At 39.4% G+C, this 24,636-nt stretch overlaps 1 protein-coding gene across 2 annotated transcripts; it reads right to left on the reverse strand.

Annotated features, from left to right (window-relative positions):
- Nucleotides 1–1,900: 1,900 nt before the first annotated feature.
- GRSF1 (G-rich RNA sequence binding factor 1) lies at nt 1,901–24,584 on the reverse strand. Of its 2 annotated transcripts, none has more exons than XM_070790924.1 (10): nt 24,080–24,584; nt 21,480–21,636; nt 20,184–20,339; nt 19,659–19,802; nt 17,172–17,307; nt 14,434–14,618; nt 13,369–13,490; nt 12,122–12,257; nt 11,705–11,780; nt 1,901–7,097 (listed from the first exon to the last, which is right to left on the reverse strand). In XM_070790924.1, the coding sequence occupies exons 1-9, from the start codon at nt 24,437–24,439 to the stop codon at nt 11,731–11,733; spliced, it is 1,446 nt and encodes a 481-aa protein (XP_070647025.1). In that variant the 5' UTR covers nt 24,440–24,584; the 3' UTR covers nt 1,901–7,097; nt 11,705–11,730. The 2 variants fall into 2 exon arrangements, with proteins under 2 accessions (XP_070647025.1, XP_019818449.1); XM_019962890.2 differs by lacking the exon at nt 24,080–24,584 and adding an exon at nt 23,790–23,923.
- Between the last annotated feature and the right edge of the window lie 52 nt (nt 24,585–24,636).

Below are 24,636 nucleotides of genomic sequence, written 5' to 3' on the forward strand. Positions count from 1 at the left end.
GTTGCCATTTCCTTCTCCAATGCATGAAAGTGAAAAGTGAAAGTGAAGTCGCTCAGTCGTCCTAATAACCCCCAAATGTTCTCCTGGGTCAAATCTTAATGAGTCTTAGACTTTTGTTAGCTTGGGGATTGTCCATTATTAAGGTCTTCTATTTTATTCTCACCATTCCTGAGGACAGCTGATTTTGTTAACACATTAATTACTTTTGTATATAAGATTTGTGCAAGCATGTCAATCTACCAAATCAAAAATTAAGTATCTGATAAGGAGTTCTACACCTATAATACAAGACAAACTTTATTCAAAGAGTGTATCACCTTGAAATGTAAACTTAGTTAAAAACAGAACCAGTGACCAGCTGTAAGCATTGCTGAGCATGTAAGTAAGCTTGGTAAAGATAACTCGGGCCTCCAATGGGCAGGTAGAGTGGAAAAACCTGCTCAAGTCTCCAGATAGCCATAGTGCCATGCCATCCTGGGATGCTACTTCTCAGCACAATGCTGCTGTGCTGCTAAGTCGCTTCAGTCGTGTCCGACTCTGTGCGACCCTATGGACAGCAGCCCACCAGGCTCTTCTGTCCACGAAATTCTCTACCAAGAATACTGGAGTGGGTTGCCATTTCCTTCTCCATCTCAGCACAATAATATCATTCATATTCAATTGTAAGATCTGTCACCAATAGGTTTGTTCTTGTAAATTAGAGGTTAAAAATTAGCTAATATTACCACCTGTATTCCCCTATTTGCTCTCTTGAGGGGGCAAGAAACGGATGGAATTATAGCCAGCCTACTAGAAATTCCAAGTAACTCAGCTTCTTATTAGTTCTGGTCTACATTTCCAAACGTCATCAAGTGACAGAAAGGTTGAGGGCCTCTCTATTTCAGTTAGAACGAAGTGAGTTTTCAAATCACAAGTCTTTGAATATATTTGTGAAATTTCACAGGCTTCAGATTTAGTCTGGAACATTTGAAAAGCTTATTCTTAAATGTACTATAGTGATGTTTCTTGAGTTTCTTGGAGTAGTCCATATCCTAGAGTCAATTTGGCTACACACCTTCATGCTTTATCACCAGGTGCTTTCAAAATCACTTCACTGGAACCTCCTAGTTCTGACACAGAACCCAGAGGCCATAAAAAAGGGAGATTTAAAAACCTACCACGTAATTTCTGCCATGAAAAGCCAATAAAGTGACAAACTGGGGGGCGGGGGAGGGTGTGTTTAAAGCCAGCTCATTGTGAGGGCTCTTGCCACTTAACTAAGAAAAAGACCACACGCAGTAGAAAAGTGGTCACTTGACATCACTGAAAGGCGATCAGTGAAACTCAAACTCAGCCTGTAGAAACCACTAAAGGTTCACAGCATTTCTCCAATACATAAAATGGAAGGGGAAACATAAAAGAAACAAAAAACAGAAACTTCAATTTCACTTAAGATATTTGGTCAATAAGCTTACAAAAATATGCTTAACGTCACTGATTGGGACAGTAAATTAAAACCTTTTGTGTGTCTTATTTTACACAGAATATGGCTAAAATTACAGGCTGGAAATATCAAATAGTGAGGATGTGGACCAACTGGAACTGTCATATTGTTTGGGATATCTAAAATAGAATGATCACTTTGGAAAAGGGTACGTCAATTTCTAGTAAAATTAAATATATATCAACCTTGGGACTTCCTCAGAAGTCCAGTGGTTAGGATTCCACACTTCCACTATAGGAGGCACAGGTTGAATCCCTTACTGAGGAACTAAGACTCCATATGCTGTGTGGCATGGCTAGGAAAAAAAGAAAAAGAAAAAAAAAATATATATATATATATCTCCTTGCAATTCAGGATATTCCACTATGTACTTACCCAAAAGAAATTAAAACGTAGGTCCACAAGAAGCCTTGCACATGATATTCATAGCAACTTTATTCATGATAGCCAAAAAATAAACAGCCCTTCACCAGACCAGTGAAAAATTAAACTATAGCATATTCATACAGTGAAATACTACTCAGCAATGAAAAGGAACAAAGGGCTGACACACAAAGATGAATGTCAACAAATGCAGAGTGGGAGAAATTTACATAAGAATATATAATGATTCTATTTACAGACGAAACTATGGTGAAAACAAAATCCTAACCTTAAAGGACGGAGGAGGAACAGGAACCGACTGCAGAAATATTCTGATGTGATGGAAATGCTCCACAGCTTGTAAGGGGTTTGGGTTACAGCGTCATGTATCAACACTCATCAAAGTAACATTTGTTCACATCACTGTACATTTTACCCCAAGAATAAGAAGTCTACTTAATAATACGGATGCTACAAAGCTTAAGATTCAAGTATAGATGTCTACAACTTGGACACACATAAACAAAATGCATTGATGGAAGCATAAATACATGAAGAAAATATGGTAAAATGTTACTTCCAAAATCTAGGTGGTAGTATGTATAGGCATTCAATTTTTCCAAATATTTGAAGTTTTTATTAAAATTTGTTATTAAAACATGTTGCAGAGGAAAAAGAGACATAATAACCACTGCAGGGTATGGACTGTTGCTTAGATCCTGATTCAAATGTACTTTTTGAGAAATTATTTGATAAGAAACTAGTATTTTTAGGAGTAATGGTTATTTTTAAATTTGGGGGGGTTGAGCAGCATGTGGGATCTTAGTTCCCTGACCAGAGCTTGAACCCACCCCCCCTGAATTGGAAGCACAAGTCTTAAGCCAAGAAAGTCCCTAAAGTCCTATTTTTAAAAAGAAATATAGGATATACATATATTCAGAAAAAATGATGGTTATCTTGAATCTGTTTTAAAATTAATGAGGATAAGTAGATGGGGATTATAAGAGAAAAAGAAATATGGGGACAGGCTATGAAGACAAGTTCATACAAAAGAAAATCCAAAAGCCTTTAAATATGAAGAAATTGTGTATTTTTAACCTTGGCAGATTGGCAAGGGTAGATTGCTAATACACTGTTTGAGGGGGTTGTGGAGAAATGGGGACTTGCATTGCTGGTGCAAACTAAGAAAAAACAAGCTATAGATAGAAACTGAATTTTAGATATAAGTTTACAAGTGCACATGCTCTGACCATTTATCCTATAGAGAAATTTATGCAGGTACAAAATGATCTAAATTTATACAAGGTAATTCATTCCAGCATTAAAATAGCAAATGACTATAAACAATTTATATGTTCATCAGTAATGACAGGTTAAATTATAAATTACATCCATACTGTATAACCATTTTAAAAAATGAGAAAGGATTTTATGTACCAATATAAAATATTTAGGATGTATTAAATGGGAAAAAAAGGTAAAGAATAGTATATTTTTAAAATAAATGAAAATGCCAATATTCACCTATTATATAGTAAAATCACTGGAAGTTTACATTAGAAAATATAACCATGATGACATGGTTGCCTGAGAAGAGGAACTAGGTGGCTGAAGTACAGGATGGAAGGAGACTGTACACTATATACCCTTTCGTATCTCTTGAATTTTATTTCCTTCAAAAAGTAAAAACACAAAAACTTTAAATTATCCTGTTTATTCTTGTATTATCAAGGCTTTAGAACCAAATCAAATCTCCCTATAGTCCTCTTCCTAAAATTCAGTAAGGAAACTACCCAACTAAAAAACTGGGCAAAAGATCTGAACCGACAATTCACCAAAGACAACATGCCCATGCAAATGTATATAAGGATGTCAATATCTTATACAATTTATGGACCTTCAAATTAAAACTAAATACCACTACACACCTATTAGAATAGCTAAAATTCAAAACACTGACACCACCAAATGCTGGCAAGGATGAGTTGCTACAGGAATTCTTATTCATTCCTGGTGGAAATGCAAAATGGTACAACCATCTTGGAAGACATTTTGGCAGGTTTTCACAAAACTAAACATAGTGTTACCATATGATCCAGCAATCGCACTCCTTGGTATTTACCCAAATGAGCTGAAATCTCATGTATACACAAAAAACCTACACACAAATGTTTATAGCAGCTTTATTCCCTCAGTACAAACTTCAGAGATTTATTTTTTAATCTGCTGAATTCAGGCAAGGAAAATGTATTCCTACTACATTAGAGCAATTTTTTTTTTCCTAAACTGCTGAAACCTAGGCACTTTACTGCTGAAATATGCCATTCTACTAATTCAGGTCCTATTAATTCAATGTCAACCCTTTCACTTAATTTAGGGAAAATTCTCAAAGTAACAGTATGTTTTAAATTATAAGATAAATAGGATGTAACCCAGAGAAAAATCTCTCAAATGAGAACCTGCTAAGGCAGGGGGTCTCCAACCCCTGGGCCATGGAGCACTCCAGTTAGGAACTGAGCCACAGAGCAGGAGGTGAGCAGAAGGCGGGCAAGCAAAGAAAAGCTTCATCTGCATTTACAGCCAGTCCTCATTGCTCACAGTACCACCTGAGCTCCCCCTCCTATCAGATCAGCTGCAGCATAATAAATGCAATGCCCCTGAATCATTATGAAACCATCTGTGGAAAAATTGTTCCACAAAACCAGTCCCTGGTGCCAAAAAGGTTGCAGACCATTGTGCTAAGGAACTGTAGGGCAGAGGATGCCAATAGAGTAACTAACTAATAATTAGGAGGGTCACTTCCTCAGAATGTCACATAATAGCAGTGGCTTTCTCCTGGTTCTTCCTGGCCACACTGCAGAAATACTGAGGAGGATTCAGAGCCTTTCGCTCCATAGTGGGTTCAGTCTCCCCCCGCACCTGGCAGAAGCCTCTCACCCAGACACAGAGGGACAAACAAAACGGTTCTGCTTCACTCTCTGCTAACAGTATGTCAGATCAGAACACAGTCTTCAGCAATTTTCCCCTTGGTATCTATATGCTCCTTATCAGTATCCCTTCCTTGTAATTCTTTTGAGCAGCCCAAAGGAGGATACAGGTAAACCTTGACACATCCAATCCCACTATTTTTGACAGCTTTACCACAGAGGAGATTATAAAGACACAAAGGACCCAAAGACAAGAGCAAATTCACTGCCACTATTCTTTCAATAGAAAATGATGATGCACAAACTAGTTTTGTCACATTTTGAGGGGCGGGGGGGAGTATGTCTTTAGATTGGATAAAAATAAAAATTACTTTTATTCTATTATGTGCTGCTTTTCTTCTCTTTCCTGCACTACATTTGCCTTGTCAGCTATTACTAACATAAATTATGAGCAATAACCTATTAAAGGGAGTATTGGAAAGTATTACATGAATTCATAAGATGACTTCCCAAGAATGCACGCCGGGTTTTTTTTTGTTTTTTTTTTTTGAGAACTTGGCCACTAGTATGGTAAGAAGATATATCCCTTCAAGCTTACCCACCACAGAACATCTTGCTCTCATTCTTTTCTAAGAGTTGTACAGAGAGAGAGAGAGAAAAGATCATATTCTAATAGCTCATACAGCTACAGACACCAGTTTACATAGCTCAGTACACTCAACCACGTATGGAAATACATTTCTATCTAGGTAGTAACATGGAAGATGTTAAGCTGGTTGATTGAATCACATTCTTATAGGATGATAAAAACAAACACAACTAAAAATTAACCATTTCTTCTTATATTAATAGACCAGGACTTGACGTAACAAAAATATATTAGGTTGATTCACACACTCCAAAATAAATACTCTTAGGTAATCTTCAGCCTGAAATAAGTCTTCATTTATTGACTACTTACAGTACAGCGATTTCATCTTAGCTGGTATTCAAAGATGGTTATGATTTAAGTGAGAGAAGGCATAATCTCTCTTTCAGATACCACCTCTCAGAAATCTGGGCTAATTCAACTTTAAGAACTAGAATTGCATCTCCTGGTAACCACGTGACAGTTGTCACCCTGAGAAGGGGAACAAGGCAAAGAAACTATACAGAACTTTGATTCTCCTACACAGGTTCACATAAAGTTAGTTTATTAATGACTACAATTTGAAGCCAGCCATTTTGATCCAGTATTTAAATAACAAGCTGTTTAATATTAAAGCAGAAGATACTGCCACAATGTGACAGAAATACAGCTTTACCCATAAACCTTTCACACAATTATACATTAAATGCTATTTTTATTTAAGCAAGGCACCCCTACTTGTTCTAAAATATGGGATGTGCTACCCCACTGAAAAAGCAAATGAGGAGACAAGATTTTTTTCCTACCTAGAGCTGGTTTAAATTCAAGTGAAGCCATTAATGTCCTTACAAGTCAGGACTGTTATGACATGTCACTTCACAGTTCTTAGACTAACACACACCTTAAGGTTTACCCCAAAATCAAAACAAGATGATTGAGCGGGGGGGCGGGGGGGGGGGGGGGAGCTCACTGGGATGAGGAGGGGATGGGTTAGACAACTTTTAAGTTGAGACTATAATTCCCTCCTTAATTATACAGGCACCAATATTAAATGCCTTTAGCACAAGGCTGAAAAAGGCAAAACATTTCTAAGACATAAAACTGCCAAATTATTGTCATTTACACTCACTAACATGTGGTATTTATTTTGTTTTGTTTTTTTAATTCCTACCCCATCTAAGTAATCAAATACATCTAAAATTAAAATAACTCTGCAAAACTATAATGGTTCAAGGGCCTGAAACTTTTCCTTGCTTTGGTGAGTATTTGGCTAAAATAAATCAGTATTTTATTCCATGAAAAGTTTTACATTGTATCTCTTAATTTATAGGCAAAATCCAAAACCTCAAACGGATAACTTTTAAAATGGGAGAAATATTTTAAAGGACAGTGCTGAATAAAAATATGTAGCCTTCTGGGTCACAAATCATCTATGAAAACAAACTTTAATTATATAAAATAAAGACCAGATTTTTAAACCAGATCCTGGACAATTTAAACAAAAAAACTAAATTTGAGGTTTGTATCATAATTCTAAACTGAATCTTTTTCTCTGAACAGTCCACTATGTAATTTTTCTTTTAAGCAATTAACCCAAAATCTTGAAATCGCTTCTCTAGCAGTTGCTGCTAAAAAACTGGAACTTTAGATCCCAAGTCCAAGAAAGATGTGCAAATGAAATGCTTCTTGCTTCATCCTGAAAATGAAACAAAAAAGTTGCACATTTTTACTCAAACTAAAAAAGTGCTGCACACATTCCCATATCATTTAAAACTACAAATTCAATACTTTTTTTCTTTCTGATTTACTGCAAGTTATCTAACAAACAACTAAGATAAAGAAAATTAGTTAGGCATGAGTGTTTGCAGCCTGGTAGAAAGACAGCAGATTTTCAAGGTTGAACACAAAATATATTTTACACAGATTTTAGCTAACATAAATATATTTAAGGCCCACAACTGTGGGATTTTATATCCAAAAATGGCCTGACTACAGTAAAGAAATGCCCCATGTGTTTTCAAGAAATCATTACAGTTAAATGTTTTAAAGTAATGCACCACTACATGTAGAAAAACGATCACAATATATTAATTATGGGGAAAAAGATACAACATAGCACTGAGTCAGGGAAGCAACATCAAAATATATCTACTTGATTTGTCACAGATAAAACTCTATGAAATCTATGTACTTCCTAGGAAAACAGTTTTCATGACACCATTTTCGGAAAAGAAGCAGTAGTATATTAAACGTATATAAATCCATGATACACCCTGGTTTCAAATGTATTGTTTTAAACACCTTAAAAATACCTTCAGTTCAGTTCAGTTGCTCAGTCCTGTCCAACTCTTTGTGATCCCATGGACTGCAGCACGCCAGGCTTCCCTGTCCTTCAACAACTCCCAAAGCTTGCTCAAACACATTCCCATCGAGTTGCTAATACCATCCAATCATCTCATCCTCTGTTGTCCCTTGCTCCTCCTGCCTTCAATCTTTCCCAACATCAAGGTCTATCCCAATGAGTCAGTTCTTCGCATCAGGTGGCCAAAGTATTGGAGTTTCAGCTTCAACATCAGTACTTCCAATGAATATTCAGTATTGATTTCCTTTAGGATTGACTGGTTGGATCTCCTTGCAGTCCAAGGGACTCTCAAGTCTTCTCCAACACCACAGCTCAAAAGCACAATCTTCAGTGCTCAGCTTTCTTTATGGTCCAACTCTCACATCCATACAAGACCACTGGAAAAACCACAGCTTTGACTGTATGGACCTTTGTTAGCAAAGTAATATCTCTGCTTTTGAATACGCTGTCTAGGTTGGTGATAGCTTTTCTTGCAAGGAGCAAGCGTCTTGTAATTTCATAGCTGCAGTCACCATCTGCAGTGATTTTGGAGCCCAAGAAAATAAAGCCTGTCACTGTTTCCACTGTTTCCCCATCTATTTGCCATGAAGTGATGGGACCAGATGCCATGATCTGTTTTCTGAATGTTGAGTTTTAAGCCAGCTTTTTTCACTCTTCTCTTTCACTTTTTATCAAAAGGCTCTTTAGTTCTTCATTTGTTTGCCATAAGGGTGGTGTCATCTGCATATCTGAGGTTATTGATATTTCTTCCAGCAATCCTGATTCCAGCTTTTGCTTCATCCAGCCCAGCATTTCGCATGATGTACTCTGTATGTAAGTTAAATAAGCAGGATGACAATATACAGCCTTGACATACTCCTTTTCCTATTTGGAACCAGTCTGTCGTTCCATGTCCAGTTCTAACTGTTGCTTCCTGACCTGCGTAGAGATTTCTCAAGAGGCAGGTAAGGTGGTGTGGTATTCCTGTCTCTTAAGAATTTTCCATAGTTTGGTGTGATCCACACAGTCAAAGGCTTTGGTGTAGTCAATAAAGCGGAAGTAGATGTTTTTCTGGAACTCTTACTTTCTTGATGACCCAACGGATGTTGGCAATTTGATCTCTGGTTCCTCTGCCTTTTCTAAATCCAGCTTGGACATGTGCAAGTTCATGGTTCACATACTGTTGAAGCCTTGCTTGAAGAATTTTGAGCTTTACTTTACTAGCATTTGAGTTAAGTGCAACTGTGTGGTAATGAGAACATTCTTTGGGATTGCCTTTCTTAGGGATTTGAATGAAAACTGACTTTGTCCAGTCCTGTGGCTACTGCTAAGTTCTCCACATTTGCTTCCATATTTGACATGGATATGCTGACATATCCCCTTGAGTTCAGCACTTTAACAGCATCATCTTTCAGGATTTGAAATAGCTCAACTGAAATTCCATCACCTCCACTAGTCACCTCCACTAGCTTTCTTTGTAGTGACACTTCCTAAGGTCCACCTGACTTCACATTCTAGGATGTCTGGCTCTAGGTGAGTGATCACACCACCGTGGTTATCTGGGTCATGAAGATATTTTTTGTACAGTTCTTCCATGTATTCTTGCCACCTCTTCTTAATATCTTCTGCTTCTGTTAGGTCCAGCTCGTTTCTGTCCTTTATTGTGCCCTTCTTTGCATGAAATGTTCCCTTGGTATCTCTAATTTTCTTGAAGCGATCTCTAGTCTTTCCCATTCTGTTGTCTTCCTCTATTTCTTTGCACTGATCACTTAGGAAGGCTTTCTTACCTCTCCTTGCTATTCTGTGGAACTCTGCATTCTAATGGGTATATCTTTCCTTTTCTCCTTTGCCTTTTGCTTCTCTTCTTAGCTATTTGTAAGACCTCCTCAGACAACCATTTTGTCTTTTGGCATTTCTTTTTCTTGGGGATGGTCTTGATCATTGCCTCCTGTGCAATGTTATGAACCTCTGTCCACAGTTCTTCAGGCACTCTGTCTTATCAGATCTAAACCCTTGAATCTATTTGTCTCTTCCCCTGTATAATCATAAGGGATTTAAGTCATACCTGAATGGTCTAGTAGTTTTCCCTACTTTCTTCAATTTAAGTCTGAATTTGGCAATAAGGAGTTCATGATCTGAGCCACAGTAAGCTTCTGATCTTGTTTTCAATGACTGTATAGAGCTTCTCCATCTTGGCTGCAAAGAATCAATCTGATTTCAGTATTGACCATCTGGTGATGTCCACGTGTAGAGTTTTCTTGTATGTTGTTCAAAGAGGGTGTTTGCTATGACCAATGCGTTCTCTTGGTAAAACTGTTAGCCTTTGTCCTGCTTCATTTTGTACTCCAAGGCCAAATTTGCCTGTTACTCTAGGTATCTCGACTTCCTACTTTTGCATTCCATTCCCCTATGAAAAGAACATCTTTTTTGGGTATTAGTTCCAGAAGGTCTTGTAGGTCTTCACAGAACCATTCAACTTCAGCTTCTTCAGTATTACTGGTTGGGGCACAGACTTGGATTACTGTGATACTGAATGGCTTGCCTTGGAAACAAACAAGAGATCCTTCTGATGTTTTTGAAATTGCACCCCAGAATTGCATTTCAGACTCTTTTGTTGACTATGAGGGCTAGTCCATTTCTTCTAAGGGATTCTTGCCCACAGTAGTAGATATAATGGTTCAGTTCAGTTCAGTTCAATTGCTCAGTCGTGCCCGACTCTTTGTCACCCCATGGACCGCAGCACGCCCGGCCTCCCTGTCCATCACCAACTCCCTGTCCATTACCCAAACTCCGGTCCATTGAGTCGGTGATGCCATCCAACCATCTCATCCTCTGTCGTCCCCTTCTCCTCCTGCCTTCAATCTTTCCCAGCATCAGGGTCTTTTCAAATGAGTCAGCTCTTCGCTTCAGGTGGCCAAAGTACTGGAGTTTCAGCTTCCACATCAGTCCTTCCAACGAACACTCAGGACTGATCTCCTTTAGGATGGACTGGTTGGATCTTCTTGCAGTCCAAGGGACCCTCAAGAGTGTTCTCCAACACCACAGTTTAAAAGCATCAATTCCTTGGTGCTCAGCTTTCTTGATAGTCCAGCTCTCACATCCATACATGACTACTGGAGTTAAATTCACCCATCCCAGTCCACTTTTAGCTCACTGATTCCTAAAATGTCGATGTTCACTCTTGCCATCTCCTGTTTGACCACTTCCAATTTACCTAACATTGACCTATCATTGATTCATTGACCTAACATTCCAGGTTCTTATGCTATATAGTTCTTTACAGCATCGGACTTTACTTCCATCACCAGTCACATCAACCACTGGGTGTTGTTTTTACTTTGGGTCTGGTCTCTTCATTCTTTCTCAAGTTATTTCTTCACTCTTCTCCAGCAGCATAACAGGCACCTACAGACCTGGGGAATTCATCTTTCAGTGTTATATCTTTTTGCCTTTTCATACTGTTCATGGGGTTCTCAAGGCAATACTGAATTGGTTTGCCATTTCCTTCTCCATTAGACCACATTTTGTTAGAACTCTCTACCATTACCTGTCCATTTTGCGTGGCCCTACAAGGCATGGCTCATAGTTTCACTGAGTTAGACAAGGCTGTATCTTAGAACTAAGAAATGTGAGTTAATTTTTTAGGAAGACAAGCTAATATGAGGCACATTTTCAGTGTATTATAATATAATATACAGTTACTAAAGGTGAAAAATTATTTTTAGGCACACAGAATGAATGCTGGGAACGATGCAAAGAGATTCTAATAGGAAAATCAAGCCATTGTACGATCATAATGAATTCTATTTCCCAGGAGAATTTCATTTCTTATAGTGAGGCTTCAATCATGATTAGTTTGATCTTTATTAAAAAGAGAATGGTTTTACATATTACAAATTAGTGAGTTAATGATTAATTTATCAACTGAAAATAATTTCCACAATTCTACCTCTTAAATTTACCTTATTATCTGGAATCCTTTGAAGTTTTATTTTCCTTTCGGACATGAATTCAGGAACAATTCAATATACCTATGATCTGAGAATAACATAAAAGGGTCCATTTTTAAAAAGTTACAAAGGCAGAAGTAATACTGTAGCCATTTTTTTGAGTTTAGCCAGTAACTCAAACCCTCTGTCCCATCCTTTCCTTATTTAAAAACGAAAACAAAACAAAACCTAACTCTGGATAGAAATATTCAGAATAGTAAATAGACAAATAAATGTTTCTCATTATAAGGTAGAGTTTTGTCTTCTTTACATTTATTTAATATTATTAGCAGAATACAGTTCCCCCATGAAAGACTTCTGGGTAAACTCTACAACAGTAAAAGGGATTTGTTGTCAAGACTGATAACAAAAATCATGGGCAGCACTTACGAACATGGGACCGATCCTTGAGCATAGCTGCAACAGCATCCTCATGGGTATCGAAGTGCACATCAGCTTCTCCAGTGGCCTTCCCACTGGAACTGTATTCCATGGTGATTCTAACAGGCTTCAATGGAGCAAAAAACTAAACAAAGAGAGCCAAAAGGAACATAATGTTACTAGGTCCAATTTCTACAAGTCTGGTGGCCCTGCACTTTTCTTTCAGACTCTAATTCATACATCTAATAAATTTACTTTTAGGAAATCTCTTTAAGCAACTATGTAATTACACATCTACCATTTCATTTGGCTCTTCTGATCTTCTTAGAACTCAAGGTTATATTTCAAATATCTGTTCATAGAGAACTTACACTATAAATACAATAATATACAAATAGTTTTCAAACTTTCCTTTATACCAACAAAGACTACATTTATTATTCCTCCCATATACATCCTTTTGTGTTTCTAAAAAATCACCCAACAAAAATACTTCATTTCTTAATAATCATTCATTTTTACCATGTTTTAATCAGACATGCAGCTAATAATCATTTTCTTACCAGCACCACCTAAACAGAGCTACCACATTGAGTGGTTAATATTCCAAACCAAAGCAACAGAAAGCAATTCTTTAAAGAGACTGTGCAACCTTCATTTGGGTAAAGATATGATTTCTATTAGGCTCTTTGAAATAATGACAATTCTGATGACCCCCTGCTAACTGAAGGCTCCAGCTTTGGATCTACCTTAAGTATACATCCTCAAGTTCAGAAAATCAGTAAGTACTTTGTTGTTTCGTATCTTTTCATTTCACATAATATCTATCATAAAATATTTTTAAAATTTCTTTTCTCAAAAATCAGGGAAGCTGGATGCAAGAAGGTTATATGGTCAACTGAAAGCTCCAGGCATTTAGGATAAGTAGATTCATGTCTAGTAGATAATTACAATGTGAGAAAAGCTCTGAGTCTTTTTTTAAACTCAAAAATTAACTGAACTAATTTAGAGAAAACCAAGCTTTTTTACTTTGAATACTAAACCTATACCATATAATTCTACATCTGTAAAATCGTTTTATGCCATTATAGATGACTTGAAAATGTAATAAAACCCACACTTCTCAGCTAACAAAAATAAAACAAGCTTCCAGAGTCATGGAGATGCCATCTTGCTCTACCTTCCCCAAATAGAAGTTCAAAACTTCAGAACTATTATTCAAAGCTATTGAGATTGGATATCTTACTGCCACACACATTTATAATGTCTTGGGCATTGGCTTGGAAAGGCAATCCTCTCATATGGACAAAATGTAGTGAAGACGTAGTTCCAAAATCAACAGCCTCTGGTATCTTTTCTGACATCTCCTTAGGCAATTCTGAGAAGTGGAACAAAAAGCACTGTCAGGAACATCAAAGCTTCAGAGTTATTCGCAGACTGCAATTATGAATGATTTTAATTTCTTTTTTTTTTGATTTTAATTTCAAAATCCTCAATTCCTCTTCAAATAGTAAGGAAGAGGGCTTCCATTTAAAAGCCAATCATCTGAAATTTCCCCCACCTAACAGATATCACCTGAACACTTATAAGGATTTAGTGTCTCAAACCATTACCAGATTATAAAGAATGTATCTTTTTCTAACAACAAAGAGAAGGAAAAACAATTATGAATGAAAAATAAAGCCAAGAAATTTCCTGGGTTACAATCACTTAAAAAAAATTAATATGGTAATGGGATATTTCTAGGGCACAAACTTAGAACGTATTTATCAAACTTTCAAGATTCTAAACACTGTTTTAGGATTAAGAATCAAAGGAATAATTAAACACGGAGGCAGACAACATTCCTTCCTTTGTCAACAATCCTGCTCTCTTACACACATCTTTTCCCAGCTTTTCCCAGCTTAAGTTTAAAATGCTGACAAACTTACTTCTTTTTGTTATATATGTGAAAACTGGCTTTTGACACAGAATCTACAAAAAAATAAGTAAAGTTTTTAAAAACCTGTATCTTCGGCCTGTACAGTCAACCCTTCATACCCTGGAAACTCTGGATACAGAGGGCTGACTATCAGACTTGAGCATTCATGGATTCTGGCATCTATGACGAGTCCTGGACCCAATCCCCTGTGAATACTGAGGGAAGACTGTGTATTCACAGTACACACTATACTCAAAGACATGTTAAATATTTACCTCAATACCCTTTATCCTATACTATTACAATGTCATACAACATGGTCATAAAAAGTTTTTTTTTAAACAAATATCAAAACATACAACGCAGACCCAATGAATTTCAATAAGAGGCAAGTCCTTACCTATTTCCTTCTCACTTTCAAAAGCTGTCATGGGTCGGATATCCTCATTTACTTCATGCTCTTCAAAGACCATTTCTGGCTCAGTTATATATTTAGCAGTGGGAGAAGATGCTATTTTTTTTCCCTTATGAGAACCAACATGTGTTCGAACTTCATTCCTTCTGCTTGGAAATATCTCTATATATCTATGTCAAAACAAAAGTGAATATGTGCAAATGGTACAAATTAACTTCACAGTGAACTCTTTTAAAATAAAATATGCATATATATTTCCAAAGGTCAACAAACATGGGTGTCCAAAGATAACAGGTGGGGAGAAAAGTAAGAATGGACATAGACATCAGCCCATGAAAAAGTACTCTCAACAGACCAGGTCAACGATTTAATCCTCCATAAGGTAACAGTTTCCTTTTACCAATGTTTTCACCCCATTTCACTCCACAAGGACAAATATGCAAAGGTCAACTGTATATATAAAAAGAATCTGTTAAGAAAGGTTTTGTTATTTTTTAATACAGTTGATTAATAATCTCTTGAGGCCTTACAAATCATTTCTGTGAAAATTCATCATATCTGCCAAGACATTAAAAGTCACTGTATAGGAGGAGCTAACTTGCCTCAGGTCTTAACTAGAGGCTAAGGAGAATTCATGAACTAAATGTCCGTTCTAACTTGCTTTCTGTATGGCTGTGGAACTATTAAATTCAGGCTTCTGGAACCAGTTTCCTTCTTCTGAACAATGCTTTTCCAAATTAGGTTATCAAGCTCAAATTATAGGAGTCATCTGCATTTACAGACCTAGATGGGCAACATTTCTTAAATTTACTAAGGAGATTTATTGTGCTCGTGCTTCAGTTCAGTTCAGTCGCTCAGTCGTGTCTGACTCTTTGCAACCCCATGAATTGCAGCATGCCAGGCCTCCCTGTCTATCACCAACCCCCAGAGTTCACTCAGACTCACGTCCATCAAGTCAGTGATGCCATCCAGCCATCTCATCCTCTGTCATCCCCTTCTCCTCCTGCCCCCAATCCCGCCCAGCATCAGAGTCTTTTCCAATGAGTCAACTCTGCGTGAGGTGGCCAAAGTACTGGAGTTTCAGCTTTAGCATCATTCTTTCCAAAGAAATCCCAGGGCTGATCTCCTTCAGAATGGACTGGTTGGATTTCCTTGCAGTCCAAGGGACTCTCAAGAGTCTTCTCCAAGACCACAGTTCTAAAGCATCAATTCTTTGGCGCTCAGCTTTCTTCACAGTCCAACTCTCACATCCATACATGACCACAGGAAAAACCACAGCCTTGACTACATGGACCTTTGTTGGCAAAGTAATGTCTCTGCTTTTCAATATGCTATCTAGGTTGGTCATAACTTTCCTTCCAAGGAGTAAGTGTCTTTTAATTTCATGGCTGCAGTGATTTTGGAGCCCCCAAAAATAAAGTCTGACACTGTTTCCACTGTTTCCCCATCTATTTCCCATGAAGTGATGGGACCGGATGCCATGATCTTCGTTTTCTGAATATTGAGCTTTAAGCCAACTTTTTCACTCTCCACTTTCACTTTCATCAAGAGGCTGTTTACTTCTTCTTCACTTTCTGCCATAAGGGTGGTGTCATTTGCATATCTGAGGTTATTGATATTTCTCCTGGCAATCTTGATTCCAGCTTGTGCTTCTTCCAGCTCAGCATTTCGCATGATGTACTCTGCATATAAGTTAAATAAACAGGGAGACAATATACAGCCTTGATGTACTCCTTTTCCTATTTGGAGCCAGTCTGTTGTTCCATGTCCAGTTCTAACTCGTGCTTAGTTGTGTCCAACTCTTTGTGACCACATGGACTCTAGCCCACCAGGTTCCTGTCCATGGAATTTTCCAGGCAAGAATATTGGAGTGGGTTGTCATTTCCTCCTCTAGCATGGATGTTCCCAACCCAGGGATCAAACCCGCATCTCTTGCATTGGTAGGCAGATTCTTTACCACTGAGCACCTGGTAAGCCTCTATAGAGTATTCATATCAAAATGTTAACCTGAATAAATCCAAGATTTTAACATCTAGTTACCAGGAAATAACACAGGATACAAAGGAGTAAGTTAAAGGACACCATGAGGAAGCAAAAATATAAATACAGAATGTGAGACACTATACAGAACCACTGATTCAATTTCTTCAAAAGCCAACTGGATATTAAAAGCGGGGGGCGGTGAATTCCCTGGTGGTCAAGTGGCTAGGACTCAGTGTTTTATTGCTGTAGGCGTGGGTTCAATCCCTAATTGGGGAATGTAGATCCCACAAGCTACGTGGCATGGCCTAATGGGGGAAAAAAATAATAAAAAGGAGAAGGGAATAAAAAGGGAAAGGGGATTTGCTCAAACTTAACAGAACTGCAAGCATAATAATCAAATGTAACGTGTGGACCATGTCTAGATTTTGGTGGGGAAAAAGAAGGCAACTAGAAAAGGTATAAATAGGTATAACCTATTGGCTTATACCTTTGGGTATAAACAGGAAAATGTGATTATGGACTGGCATTAGATAATAAATATTGAGATGTTAAAAAAAAAGACATAAACTGAAAAAACAGATGCAGCAGATGTAACAAATGTTAACAATTTATTCATCTAAGTGATGGACATCTGACAACTCATGTCTGTACTGAAATAATTTAACAGTCATGTTACACTGTGTTTATGAAAATGACCCAATGTTTGATCTTTCTACATCATTACTATCTGCTTCACTCACCGGTTGCCAATTTCTTCCCTGTGTTTCAAAAGGGCTTGGCTGGCCATTTCTGGTTCTTCAAACTGCACATAGGCTTCTCCTGTTTTTCTTCTCCCTCTATAATCCATGACAAAAGTAATGTCTACTATATTCAGTCCTAGGTGTCCAAAAATTATTACAAATTAGTGCTGCTAACAAGAGCTGTTTTAGTCTTACAACTTAATACATTCAATCACATTCTAAAAATTTCTTTTTTATTAGTAAAACTGTGCAGCTAGTTTGCCAGTCTCAAAGCCTATACCCACCTAATGGGAAGAAAATTATTATGCAGTAAAAAGCCAATAACACTCACCTATTCCCAGGATGTTTAGGGTCCAAGCAGTCCATCTAAAACACACAACTCTCTCTGTTTTTTGCCATTAATTACACATTAGGTGAAATAGAAATTTAGACTAACATCACTGCTGATGCATATCTTACTGCTAAGAATTAGATAATAATGCCTTTAAATCATATAAATTGCTGTCTTAGACAAATACAGCCACTTTTATGAAAGAATGTTTTCCTCATAGAAAAAAATAAAAACTTCATGTGAAATCACTTTTAAATGTGACACCCTCAAAGATTAGCATGATAGGTCAAAATACTTATATAATCTACAAATATTGGAACTTCAAATGAAGACTTCTCCTGTAAACAAGTGAGCCTTAGGAAACATCACTATGAACAAAGCTGGTGGAGGTGATGGAATTCCAGTTGAGCTATTTCAAATCCTAAAAGATGATGTTGTGAAAGTGCTGCATTCAATATGCCAGCAAATTTGGAAAACTCAGCAGTGGCCACAGGACTGGTAAAGGTCAGTTTTCATTCCAATTCCAAAGAAAGGCAATACCAAAGAAAGCTCAAACCACTGCACAATTGCATTCATCTCAAACACTAGTAAAGTAATACTCAAAATTCTCCAAGCCAGTTTCTACAGTACATGAACTGTGAACTTCCAGATGTTCAAGCTACTTTCAGAAAAGGCAGAGGAAGCAGAGATCAAATTGCCAACATCCACTGGATCATCGAAAAAGCAAGAGTTCCAGAAAAACATCTATTTCTGCTTTATTGACTATGCCAAAGCCTTTGACTGTGTGGATCACAATAAACTGTGGAAAATTCTTAAGAGATGGGAATACCAGACCAGCTGACTTGTCTCTTGAGAAATCTGTATGCAGGTCAGGAAGCAACAGTTAGAACCGGACATGGAAAAATGGACTGGTTCCAAATAGGAAAAGGAGTACATCAAGGCTGTGTGTTGTCACCCTGCTTATTTAACTTATATGCAAAGTGTACATCATGAGAAACACTGGGCTGGATGAAGCACAAGCTGGAATCAAGATTGCCAGGAGAAATATCAATAACCTCAGATATGCAAATGACACCACCCATATGGCATAAAGAGAAGAACTGAAAAGCCTCTTGATGAAAGTCAAAGAGGAGAGTGAAAAAGTTAGCAGCTTAAAACTCAACATTCAAAAAACAGATCTTGGCATCCGGTCCCATCACTTCATGGCAAATAGATGGGGAAACAGTGAAAACAGTGGCAGACTTTATTTTTTGGGGCTCCAAAATCACTGCAGATGGTGACTGCAGCCATGAAATTAAGACGCTTACTCCTTGGAAGAAAAGTTATGACCAACCTAGACAGCATATTCAAAAGCAGAGACATTACTTTGCCAACAAAGGTCCGTCTAGTCAAAGCTATCATTTTTTCAGTGGTCATGTATGGATGTGAAAGTTGGACTATAAAGAAAGCTGAGCACCAAAGAATTGATGCTTTTGAACTGTGGTGTTGGAGAAGACTCTTAAGAGTCCCTTGGACTGCAAGGAGATCCAACCAGTCCATCCTAAAGGAAATCAACCCTGAATATTCTTTGGAAGGACTCATGCTGAAGCTCAAACTCCAATACTTTGGCCACCTGATGTGAAGGACTGACTCAATTGAGAAGACTGTGATGCTGAGAAAGACTAAAGGCGGGAGGAGAAGGGAAAGACAGAGGATGAGATGGTTGGATGGCATCACCAACTCAATGGACATGATTTTGAGTAAACTCCAGGAGTTGGCGATGGTCAGAGAGGCCTGGTGTTGCTGCAGTCCATGGCGTTGCAAAGAGTCAGACACGACTTAGCAACTGAATACCACTGAACTGACTAACTAGGAAAATGTTCACCTAAGATAAAAGGAAACAACGGAGGGAGAAGACTGTTGCTGTTCTTTAGTGACTTAGTCATGTCTGACTCTTTGTGACTCCATGGGCTCTAGCCTGCCAGTCTCCCAATTATGGGATTTCCCAAGCAAGAATAGTGAAGTGGATTGTCACTTCCTTCTCCAAAGCATCTTCCTGACCCAGGGACTGAACTGAAGTCTCCTGCACTGGCAGGCAGATTCTTTACCACTAAGCCACTAGGGGAGCTGGGAGGAAGATGATATGAGGGCCCAAACATGATATAACTGAAAAGCACCTGCAAAAAAATCTACGATGTCTTTCTCGTTGCAACTATAAGGAAGTCCTCTCAAGCGAACCACTCCATCATTTACCATAGGTGCAGATTTGACATGCAGGCTCTTCATTAAGGCATCCACATCTTCATTGTTTATCTCATAGACTAAGCAAAAAAAAAAAAGGTATGCAAAATTTATATAACAAAGAATCCATTTAAAAAATAATCACACTGGGTAGATTATATAAGAATCTAAAAACATACGTAATAATACTTCTCTGGTGAAAATAATAAAGGACATTTTCAGATGTTTACCATGAGCCAGCTGTAACATCACAACATCAGAGGTAAACTTTGTCAACATCCTCGTTTTACAGACAAGAAACAGGTTATTTTTAGCTTCATTTTCCCACCTTGGAAAAGGGTTATTCATAGTATCTAACTACTTCACTATTCATAATATTTAACATAGGATCAAATGAAACTGCTTTGTAAAGTACAGTTTAATGTAATGATTCCAAAAAGCAATAATATGACTCCACGTACCTTCCACATACCGCTGCCCCATGTACATGCGGTGTTTTTCTAAGGCTTTTTGCACATCCTGCTCGGACTCCATTTCAATTAAGGCATCACCCCTTCGTTTCCCATCTCTATTTAAGAGGAAATGAATTCCATTCTCACCATTGCGAATTCTGCAGTCTGAAAGTTTGTGAGTAAAATCAATCAAAACCAGAAATCAAAGTTTTAGCTCAATCATATCAATACAAGTAATCAGAGTTGCAATCTTCCAACAACAAAATGAAGCAGGATCCAAACTGCCTGCCATTTTCCTTACACAAACCCTCAGCACCAAAGGCATCCAAATGCTAATGATGGTAGTGGCCTCTTTAAATGTTTCGTGTGGAAAAGATAAGCAAACTTTAGCACATAAGTTTATGACCTCATGATCAGTAAATGGCAAATCAGGCTAGGCTCAACACAAAATGTGATTAATATGTCCTTCCAAATGTTTCTACAATTGGTTTGACATCATTCAAGGAATTAAAATATGGTTAGGTTTATGCATAAGTGTCTTCTTTGTTATGACCATATCCATAAGAACTCTAAAATATCTATCAGAATAACTCTGCAACATAATTTAACTTTTCCTCTTTTTCATTACCAAAGAAAAGACATCCCCAAACTGTGCACTCCTTATATTGGGAGCAAGTTGAAGATGTAAATACAATGCACATAGGTACTTAATATAGTATTACATGTTTATTTAACATGTAACATTTAAGCCAGCATCTTCTAGAAGCCTCTTAAGGAGCAGGAAAATTAAAAATCAGAGGAAGATACAAAAGCTTAAAATCAACCATAAATACATAAACCTTCAAACATGTTATTAAGGGAACAACAACAACAATATATGTGTTACAAAGAACTACTGAAGTATATTCTCACTAACATATTTCCACTAACAGGTTATGCACACATTAAAACTTCTGAAAAAACTGGTTTCACACCATATAGTTTTAACATTAAAATTTTTGCTATATTTAAGGTCTTTAAATCTGGTATATATGACAAATAATACATATGATGTCCTCAGAATGAGACAATTTCCATCCATCAAATAAGATGTCTACAGCATAGTCTAACTTGGATTTTATGGGAGTACCTTTTACGCAAATGAAATTACAACTTTTTTTCTGGCCACACCATGTGGCACATGGGATCTTAGTCCCCCCCTCCATTAAAGATCAAACCTGTGCCCCTGCAGTGGAAGCAGAGTCTAAACCACTGGATTGCAGTGGAGTCCCAAAGTTACATATTTAAAACATACATACAATATACCTGAGAAAAAGCTAAGCACATCTTCTACAGTGCAAGACCATGGCAATCCTTGAGCTCGAATGAGATAAACATCATCCACTTCCTCTCCCAACTTGGACGGAGGCAATTCATACTCAGGGAGAGGTGGAAGATCCTCCAGGTAGGTAGTTTTGGATTCCTTCCAAGAGAAATGAAGAATTGCAGAAATATATCTTGAACACGTACTTAGCAAATGTTTATTTCTACAAAAAGACTCTGAATGTTATTCTTTAGGGACAATTAGTTATTTCAGAGGCCAGGAAAATTCACAAATCTAACTCATCCTGTTCTGGCTTACATTGTCCTAAAGCAAGAAGCATACACAGCATAATGGCTTGGCAGAATATAAATTTTATTCCAGGCTTGTTTTTAAATTTATCAATCTTAAATTACACCTAATAGTGTTTTAGTTAAAGCGGGACAAGAGAGGTCCCTTCAATTTGACATATATTTAAACACCTCCTAACCACAGTAGGCCATAACTGGGCCTCCATCTCAAAAAGCTTACCATGTAGCATAGGACAAGGACACGGACAAGATGTTTTAAGTTTATAGTTACGATAAAAGATATTATAGAAATTGAAAACAGAGCACAAACAAAAGAATCAAGACAAGATATGAGATGAACACTGAAGGCAGGCTAGAATTCTGAGAGCAATATATAAGGGCCAGACAGTCCAGTCTGAGAAGGGGAACAAACAGTAGGAACAGAAGCCCATTTGCAAAACAGCAATAATTGCATTTAGCTAAACTGCAGGGTGCAATTAGGAGCCAAAGAAGATGAGCTGGCAAAAGGAACTGGGTACCACACAGCAGAGGACTTGAGTGTTAAGCTCAGTGTGTGTCCTTAAACTGGTAGGCAAAGGGGAGCTAATAAAAGACATTTAGGAGTGTATAAATCAACAAGTCAGCAGGATACTTGCAAAGATTAACCTGTCAACTGGTATGTCAGGTCAACTGAACAAGGAAAAGATCATTAATCACAAAAGCAGTAGTGTAAGGTAACTGGAGCTTGAGACACATGCAAAAAACTATATTTTACGAAACTAAACAAAAAGTGGAACATAACAAGGTTCTAACGAGCACCACAACCATAACCAGTGAAGACAACTCAGGTTTTAAGACTTGCACTCTACTAGGCTAAGGAAACAGATTCCTTTGTACCATCCTACCATTTACATGAAAACTTGTCTAATTTTAAGGAGTCAATGATAAATGTGAACGTGTAGCAAAGGCCTGATACATATTTAATAAGAATGCAACAAGCACTACGATTATCAACACGGGAAGACAGGCTCTAAGTCAAGTGACTTGCACTCTACTGAAGAGAGATACTTCATGCTTTTTTATGTTCCTGTCATTTTCACGAAGATTTACACATAATTTTAAGGAATCAATAATGCAAGCACAGTATAATACTAGTAAAGGCTCAACACATATCATTATATTAGCTAAATTCACAGAAAAAAATATCAGAAAAAAAGAGCAGCCAGGTCACAAAGGCATACTATTTTCTTTTAATCAAAACAACATTCCCCATTTTCCCAGAATTCCATAAGCATCACAAGCTTTTACAAAAAAGGGCAGCAAAAACTATTGGGCCCAGATTCAAATCCATTAGCTCAGCCACTGGCAGACAGCAGCCATGCTGATCAGCTTCCCAGTTTCCCGAAGTTCAAGGAGAAGCAAAAACTGAATTAAGATAAATATGACCCAAGGCATCAGGAACATGTTAGTCAAAAAAAGTGTGCTGACATTTCCCAGACGCCACGTTAACAAGCAGAAGGAAAGCTTCCTATGAGGCACAAAATATTTGCAATCTGTACACACTTACTAAAAAATCAAGTAAATTACTGTAGACTCACTCCTGGGTCCCCAGGTCATCCTCAGCCCCAGACACCTCCTCTCCTCGGCCCCCCTCCCCCCATATCGGTCTCCAAGCTGTCCTTCCCACCGGCGGTGACCCACGGTCCTAAAGGACCTTCCGTCAGAAGAGGCGGAGGTGACCTTCAGTAACTGGGGCAACCCGCCTTTCCCCCGGGACTCGAGAGCGAGGACAGCGCCGGGGACCAGCCTGCTTGTGCCCCCAACCCCCCACCAACCCTGCCCACGCGAGTGCGGGAAGCTTCTCAGCAGCAGACGGCGAGGTGCGCCGAGGGCCGCCCAGGCCTAGTGCTCGAGCGACACATAAAGTCCCGACCCTCCGGGGGTCCAGCCTCCCAACTTCACGACCGGGGGGCGGGGAGCGACAGGGATGCGCGGCGGGGACGGAGACCGCCTCACAAAACCTACCATAGGCCGGCGGGAAACAAGGCCTCAACATTCACCCCCAGTCACACTTACACTGCCCAACCGACCACAGACTCGAGAGGAGAACAAAAACAAGGAGAAAACCCGAGGCCTGGGAAAGCGTCCCTTGTTCTGGGGCCCAATAGGAGGACTGGGCGGGCGGGGGTGGGAGCGGAAGGGGGGTGCGGCGCGTGCCGCGGAACCCCGCGCGCGCCGGCGAGACGCACGCCGAGGGGCGCGGGCGCGCGGCCGGGGGAGGGTCCGGCGCGCGGCCCTTCTCGGCACCCACGTACCTGGCTGTAACCCCGCGCCGGGCCCGCCGCAGCCGCCGCCAGTGACTGCGGCAGCAAAGGGGCGCGCAGGGCCGGGTACGAGGCAGCGGCCGCGGCGGCGGCGGCGGACGCGGCCGCTGTGGGAGGGCCCGCCAGCCTCCCGGCGGTCACAGGCCCGCTCTGGAAGCCCCGCGTCTGAGAGGCGGCGGCCGCGGCGGCCCCGAGCAGCAGCAGCAGGCGGCGGCGACCCGAGACTCCCGAGGGAAAGGAGCCGGCAGTCGAGTAGAAGGGCAGGCAGGCGGCGCCGGTGCGCCGGCAGCTGCTGCAGTTGCAGCCGCAGCCTCGGAGCAGCGCCCCGAGCACCCAGCGCGTCCCGGCCATGGACTCCGGAGGCGGCGCGGGGCCTGAAGGCGGCTGCGGCGGCAGCGCCAGCGGAGAGGAAGTGGAATCCAGGGCCGGGGAGGGGTGGCCAGGCACATGCGCCGCCGGCACCGGGGGCAGCGGCGAGTCGGGAGGAGGCGGAGGAGAGCTCGCGGCTCCGCCCGGTCTCCGCCCTCGGGGCGTGGCTGCCCGCGGGT

This window comes from Bos indicus, chromosome 6 (genome assembly GCF_029378745.1).
Source record: "Bos indicus isolate NIAB-ARS_2022 breed Sahiwal x Tharparkar chromosome 6, NIAB-ARS_B.indTharparkar_mat_pri_1.0, whole genome shotgun sequence".
In the NCBI taxonomy this organism is placed as follows: domain Eukaryota; kingdom Metazoa; phylum Chordata; class Mammalia; order Artiodactyla; family Bovidae; genus Bos; species Bos indicus.